Below are 7,804 nucleotides of genomic sequence, written 5' to 3' on the forward strand. Positions count from 1 at the left end.
GAAACATTTCACCTCCCTGCTGGGGCTAAATGGGTGGCAACCTGAGAAATGGCCTAATGAATTAATTATCACAGGGCAATGTGTGTGTGGAATAGCCAGGAGATCCTAAGATAGTCTGGCAGCCATAAGCTCTAGCTCTTTTAGCATTATGTACCACTAGGTGGTGAGCTAGACTTATTTTTGAGAGATGTTTCAGAGGTGGTTTGCCATTGCCTGCCTCTGTGTCACGGCCCTGGTATTCCTTGTAGGTCACCCATCCAACTAACAGCCAGGACCGACCCTGCTTAGCTTCCGAGATCTGACAAGGTCAGGCTACCCTGGGCTATCCAGGTAAGGGTTGAGAAACGGTCTTTTTGGTTGTGGCCCCAAAAGTTTTGTCTTCCATCGGTGTCTTTCACCAGCAGGTGGAGACTTGTCTTGTTTTGTCTGGTATCCCCCCCAAATAACAGTTCCCTGCCCTCCTTCTAGTGTTTGCTTATGTGTTTTTAACTGGATTATTTTTATAACTTTAACTGTATTTGTGGACCCTGACTGGGTAGCAAGATGGCATTACAAATGTTTTAAATAAGCAAATGAGCTGCAGAGAACTGCGTGCGTGCTGCTGGCCTGTTATGGCGGCATGGGTACTAGCCAATATCCCTGCTGGATCATAGCATATGCTGCAATGGACACATCTGATGTGCGTATGTGGAGAATAGCATTTTGTAGCATCAACTGTGCTAAGAATTCGTCCAGGGGAAGAAATGCACAACAAAACACACAGAACCAGGCTCGGCTAACGTGCGATGTAAAGATCAGGTGGGAAAGCTTGGGGGGGAGGACATCTTTCCTGACCTGTAGCATGCCCCCGCGGAGTTCCAGCAGGAGGTAGTCTGTCTGCCCCGCAGCTAAGAACAGGAGGCCGCTCCGCTGGCTGGTGTAGAACTGCACATGGAGTTGGACAGTGGCGTACGTTTTCACCAAGGGCATCTCCACGAAGCCGTCTCCGAAGAATGATGCTGAAAGAGAAGAGGAGGCGTTCAGAGGACCCACAACTCCCTTGAGGGAGCAAGACGCTCCTTTTGTAGCATGCATCTCCAGCTGACTGACAACGGATCGCCCCGTGCAAATGATCAGAGTGCCCTCAAATTCTCCTTGGCCAGCTTTGGTGGGGGACATTCTCTAGGAAAGCCCTGACCTGTATGGCCCAGGAAAGCCCCGTCTCGTCAGATCTCAGAAGCTAAGCAGGGTCGGCCCTGGTTAGTAATTGGATGGGAGACCACCGAGGAAGTCCAGGGTTGCTACGCAGAGGCAGGCATTGGTGAACCACCTCTGTTCATCTGCCCTGACCTGGATGGTCCACACTAGCCTGATCTCATCAGCTCTTGGTAGCTAAGAAGGACTGACCTGGTTAGTACTTGATTGGGGGACCACCAAGGAAGTCCCAGGTTGCTACGCAGAGGCCGGCAACGGCAAACCCACCTCTGTTTGTCCCCCCTGATCTAGATGGGCCAGGCTAGCCCGATCTCCTCAGATCTCAGAAGCTAAGCAGGGTCGGCCCTGGTTAGTCCTTGGATGGGAGACCAGCGAGGAAGTCCAGGGTTGCTACGCAGAGGCCGGCAACGGCAAACCCACCTCTGTTTGTCTCTTGCCCTGACCTGGATGGCCCAGGTTGGCCTGATTTCATCAGATCTCAAAAGCTAAACAGGTTTAGCCCTGGCTAGTTGTTGGACGGGAGACCAGCGAGGAAGTCCAAGGTTGCTGTACAGAGGCAGGTAATGGCAACCCACCTCCGTTGGCTTGAGAACCCTATAGGGTTACCACCAGTGAGCTGCAATCTGATGCCACTTTTCACCACTGCTATTCCCTAAGAAACCTTCAAAGCCACCCAAGTCTCTCCACCACGGTGTCCAGGGACCAAAATTTAGGGCGTTTATAAACCACAGCCCTAACCCGGTTAGTGCACAGCCTGTCTCCCCAAGGAACTGTGGGCAATGTAGTCTCTCTGAGGCCACCTGACAGAGAAATCCCAACAACATCTACTTCCCCTTATTCTTTGGGGGAAGCCAGGACAGTTAAACAGGCACAAAACTGAGCCAAATGTGTCAACTGTAGATGCGTTAGCCAATGTTGGTATTCTGGGATCCCAGACCTTTTGTGGATATAGATGAAAAACGCAAAATTACGAATTAAGATCTTAAGGAGAGCCCCTTCCGACCTTCCCATAAATGAAAGGAGCTCATCTGGTGAGTACACAAGAGAGCGGCCTTTTCGGTGGGAGCCCCGCAATTCTGGAACAACCTGCCCTCTCACTTGGTCTTTAGGAGGTGGCTGAAGATGGTTTCATTTAGGACTGTGTTTAACAACAACAACAACAACAACAACAACAACAACAACAACAACAACAACAACAGCTCTTTTCAGAACTGCCCTTGAGAGAACAGCTCTGAGAGAATTTGTGACTGACCCAAGGTCATCCAGCAGCTGTAATTGGAGGAGTGGGGGAATCAAACCCGGTTCACCCAGATTAGCCACTAAACCAAACTGGCTCTCCTAAGCAGTCCTAAATTGTGGTTTTGATTTTATGTATTTTATGCGCTCTATTGGCTGTATTTTATTTATATTGAAAGCTGCATTGAGCTCCATAAGAAAGAAAGGTGGGTAATGAATTGATATAACAACAGTTTAAAATAATCCGAATCCTTGCAATACCAGCCATCACCACTAGATGGGGCAGTTAGCTGTCTACAGAACCATAGAGAAACCCCTATTTCCCCCCACTCATCTGTTCATTCCCATTGCTCGGTATAGCCAAAACAATCAGCTGACGGAATGATCTATCAGCAGACTGAACACACGAAGATGTCTTATGCAGAGTCAGCCCACTGGTGTGGAGCCAATGTCAAGTGGTGGTTAGTGTGCTGGAATCAGACCAGAGAGAACTGGGGTGCAGCTGAGATGTTCCGCATTCGAGGCATGCATCATATGAGAAAGAAGGGGAAATGCTAGGAGCTCCCCAGGTATCTAGGGCTAATTTGTCTCCACAGAATCCTCTGCCCCAGATAGCTGGTTCGCTCTGGACCATTTCCTCTCCCTGTTTTTCATATTGGAGGGGTCTGCTACCCAGGGGTCATTTTGTAGAAAAAGAGCTAGGGGAACTCATTAGCATAACTCATTAACATATGCCACACCCCCTGACATCATAAGGCCTGGCGGTGGACCTGCAAGGCCGGCGGGAGTGCGAGGAAGCCCCGCCAAGGCCCTCCCTGGCCCTAGGCAGGCAGGGGTGGGGAGAGGCAGGGAGGAAGCAACTTACCCTCCCTCTTATCCTGCCTCCTCCTGGCTGAATGAGGGCTGGAAGTGGGGTGGAGAGAAGCAGGGGGTGAGGCTTCGTCGTGTGCCCCCCCCCCACCTAACCCGGGGGAACTGCGATCCCCTGCGATCCCCCCCGAAATGACCTCTGCTGCTACCGTTTACAACTCAACAGCCAAACGGGGCATACCGTTTACAACTCAACAGCCAAACGGGGATCCAAAATCAGGGCTAGAGATGATATCAACAACAAAAAAAACACAGTAGAAGGTGGACATTTGGCCATAAGGACATAAGAGAAGCCGTGCTGCATCAGGCCAATGGCCCATCCAGTCCAACACTGTGTGTCACACAGCGGCCAAAACCCAGGTTCCACCAGGAGGTCCACCAGTGGGGCCAGAACTCCAGAAGCCCTCCTACTGTTGCCCCCCAAGCATACAGAACATCACTGCCCCAGACATAAGGACCTAAGAGAAGCCATGTTGGATCAGGCCAATGGCCAATCTAGTCCAACACTCTGTGTCACACAGGGGCCAAAACCCAGGTGCCACCAGGAGGTCCACCAGTGGGGCCAGAACTCCAGAAGCCCTACCACTGTTGCCCCCCCAAGCATACAAAACATCACTGCCCCAGACGTAAGGACCTAAGAGAAGCCATGTTGGATCAGGCCAATGGCCCACCCAGTCCAACTCCAACACTCGGTGTCACACAGGGGCCAAAACCCAGGTGCCATCAGGAAGTCCACCAGCAGTGCCAGAACTCCAAAAGCCCTCCCACTGTTGCCCCCCAAGCATACAGAACATCACTGCCCCAGACATAAGGACCTAAGAGAAGCCGATGTTGGATCAGGCCAAAGGCCCATTCAGTCCAACACTCTGTGTCACACAGGGGCCAAAACCCAGGTGCCATCAGGAAGTCCACCAGCAGTGCCAGAACTCCAAAAGCCCTCCCACTGTTGCCCCCCAAGCATACAGAACATCACTGCCCCAGACATAAGGACCTAAGAGAAGCCGATGTTGGATCAGGCCAAAGGCCCATTCAGTCCAACACTCTGTGTCACACAGGGGCCAAAACCCAGGTGCCATCAGGAAGTCCACCAGCAGTGCCAGAACTCCAAAAGCCCTCCCACTGTTGCCCCCCAAGCATACAGAACATCACTGCCCCAGACATAAGGACCTAAGAGAAGCCGATGTTGGATCAGGCCAAAGGCCCATTCAGTCCAACACTCTGTGTCACACAGGGGCCAAAACCCAGGGGCCATCAAGAGGTCCACCACCAGGGTGGCCAGAATTTTAGAAGGCCCCCCCTCTCAGCACCAAGAATACAGAACACCAATGCCCCAGACAGAGTGCTCCATCTATACCTTGTGGCTAGTAGCTACTGCTGGGCCTCTGCTCCAAATGTTTCTCCAGTCCCCTCTTGAAGCTATTTGTGCTTATACCATATAAGAAAAATATATATAAAATGTTTTTTAGGTGGCACTGGTCACCAGATAAAATCGCGAAATGTTATCCAAATCTATCTAAAACTTGCTGGAGATGTAAAGATAGTGTTGGCACCTTCTACCATATGTGGTGGAGGTGTAACTGTTATGTACGCGGGCCACCACAAGGGGTGCGCGGCACAGGCAAGAGCTTGGATCCTAGAACAATGGAGACCTCGGATCCTGGATCCCCCAGCCCCAACCAATAGCCACTTTGGCGGGACATTCAAACCCTCCAATGGGAATGGGGAGTGCTGGGTGGATATGTATATAGTTGGCCCCGTCGGGCGTTTAGAGTTAGTCTTTGTCTGTGTCAAGTACAATAAACGTGTGCTACAGTATGTCGTCATCTGAGTCCTCCATGCGGCGAACCCAGTACTTTTCAGTAACATAATACAAATTTACTGGCATAAGAGACAAAAACTTATATCTGAAATCATAGATATAGAACTACCATAAAGACCAGAAATATTTCTGTTCAATATCTTGCCAGATAAGTATTAAAAAAACAGATCAATATATATTAACATATATGTTAACATCGGCTCGTATTATATTTGCTAAATATTGGAAACGTTCCCTCTAAGCTGTGGAGTCCTGTGAGCAAAAATTCAACTTTGTGAGCTACCAGCATTAAAGTTGTGAGCAGGCAGGTGATTTGGCTACTGCATAAATTAGTTTGCCCTGGGCTGGAGCCCTCCTTCCTGAGCGAAGACAAAAATGTGTGAAAAATGTGTGAAAAACTGTGAGCTGGCTCACACTAACTCAGCTTAGAGGGAACACTGCTTGCCAGATAAGTATTAAAAAAACAGATCAATATATATTAACATATATGTTAACATCGGCTCGTATTATATTTGCTAAATATTGGAAACGGGGGAAAATACCCTCGAGAGATGAATGGATATATAAAAATGTTGAATATTGCAGAGATGGATAAATTAACACTGATTTTGCAAGGTAAAGATGACAACATACTTAAAGAAAGAAGGGAAATGTTTTATTTGTGGCTAGACAACAAATGTTAACATAGACTCATGATATGGTAATTACTGTAATACAATCAATATATTGTGTTTTGTATAATGTAAAAACCTCATGAATAAAATGTTTTTTTTTTTTAAAAAGAAGCTTTCTTCCTGTTAATGACTCCTTGCATAGTAAAGGTAAAGGTTTCCCTTGCTCGAAAGCCAGTCGAGTCCGCCTCTAGGGTTGCGGTGCTCATCTCCGTTTCAAAGCCAAAGAGCCAGCGCTGTCCGAAGATGTTTCCGTGGTCATGTGGCCAGCATGACTAAACACCAAGGCGCACGGAACGCTGTTCCCTTCCCACCAAAGCGGTACCTATTGCTTTCGAACTGCTCGGTTGGCAGGAGCTGGAACTAAACATTCCACCTGTTGATGACTCCTTGCAGAACTGAAACCATCCAAGCCCAGTAGCCCCTTAAGGACTCACAAGATTTCCAGGATCTAAGCTTTCGAGAGTCAATTGTAATCCCAGGAGATCTCCAGGTGCCACCTGGAAGTTGGCAGCCCTCTGCCGCTTTCACAACGGAAGGGGAAATTTGGGACTCACCCCTGCCCCTGCTCACGGCCATGGCTAGCCCTCTCCCAAAGAGTGATTCACACTTGGAATTCACTGCCACAGGAAGTGGTGGCGGCTACAAGCATGGACGGCTTCACAAGGGAATTAGATAAGCATATGGAGCAGAGGTCCATCAGTGGCTATTAGCCACAAGGTATAGATAGAAGCTGCGGTGGCTCAAGTGGTTAAGACGCTGAACTGCAGGCTGTGGAAGGTCAGTAGTTCAGTGGTTCAAGACCCGGGTGCCGCAAGACAGGGTGAGCTCCCGTCTCTAGTTCCAGCTCCTGCCAACCTAGCAGTTCGAAAGCAAGACATTGCAAGTAGATAAATAGGGACCACTTCGGTGGGAAGGTAACAGCGTTCCATGCGCCTTGGCGTTCAATCATGCCGGCCACATGACCACGGAAACGTCTTCGGACAGCGCTGGCTCTTCGGCTTTGAAACGGAGATGAGCACCGCAACCCTAGAGTCGGATTCGACTGGCTTTCGAGCAAGGGAACCTTTACCTTTACCTTTATAGATAGGGACTCTGGGGCAAGTGATGCTCTGTCATCTTGGTGCTTGGGGGGGGGTCAACAGTGGGAGGGCTTCTAATGTCCTGGCCCCACTTGTGGACCTCCTGATGGCACCTGGTATTTCTGGCCACTGTGTGACACAGAGTGTTGGACTGGATGGGCCTTTGGCCTGATCCAACACTGGCATCTCTTATGTTCTTATGTTCCTCCCTGCCTCGTCTATCTAGAAAACCGATCAAGCTAAGCACGGCAATTTGGGAGCCTGGGTTCCGTGCGGTTCCCGCTCTGTTTCTGCTCTCGGCCACGCGGCAGCCTGCCTCTCTCTCCTGCCTCTAAGTGGCCACCGCTGTGGGGGGAAGAAAGCCGCTTGGAGCCAGCCTTTTTCGCCCCATCTCTTTATGACGCATCAACTGGCTGAATGGAACTGGGTCATCACGACAGGGAAACAGAGCCGGAGAAAGCGATCCATCTGCGTGCGCTGGAGTATTAACACCGTCCGCCTCCTGGATGGATTCCAGGTGGAGAGAATACAAACGACCCGTTGAAGGAATCCCGTTCGTCCTGCCGCACAGGAAGGCTATCTCTCTCTCTGGACTGGCCCTGGCCGACCACACACAGAAGGGGTTGATTCCGCAGCGTGCTTGGGGGTTTCAACAGGTGCAAATTGTTGTTCAACTGGACGGCGTTCAGGGCCAGCTCATGTTCTTGTGGCCACAGGAAGAAACAGCTTGAAAGGGGGATTAGATAGATTCATGGAGGAGAGGTCCATCGATGGCGATGAGCCTCGGTGGCTGAGGGGAACCTCCACATTCAGTGACACTGAATCTCTGAATCCCAGAGCCAAGAGGAAATCAGGGGAAGGCCTCGGCCTGTTGTTGGCCCTTGAGAGGAACTGGTTGTCCACTGTGTGAGACCAGATAATGGATTAGATAG

The 7,804-nt window shown here is 50.1% G+C and overlaps 1 protein-coding gene across 1 annotated transcript in view; it reads right to left on the bottom strand.

Annotated features, from left to right (window-relative positions):
- The window catches only part of CSPG4 (chondroitin sulfate proteoglycan 4), a 66,727-nt gene that overhangs the window by 28,065 nt on the left and 30,858 nt on the right, over window positions 1-7,804 (bottom strand). Inside the window, exon 5 of the mRNA XM_015424775.1 lies at window positions 835-998. Coding sequence (XP_015280261.1) covers window positions 835-998 — 164 coding nt within the window. The remainder of the gene's footprint in view (window positions 1-834; window positions 999-7,804) is intronic.

The sequence above is a fragment of the Gekko japonicus genome, unplaced genomic scaffold (genome assembly GCF_001447785.1).
Source record: "Gekko japonicus isolate JY-2015 unplaced genomic scaffold, Gekko_japonicus_V1.1 scaffold892, whole genome shotgun sequence".
NCBI classification, from domain to species: Eukaryota; Metazoa; Chordata; class Lepidosauria; order Squamata; family Gekkonidae; genus Gekko; species Gekko japonicus.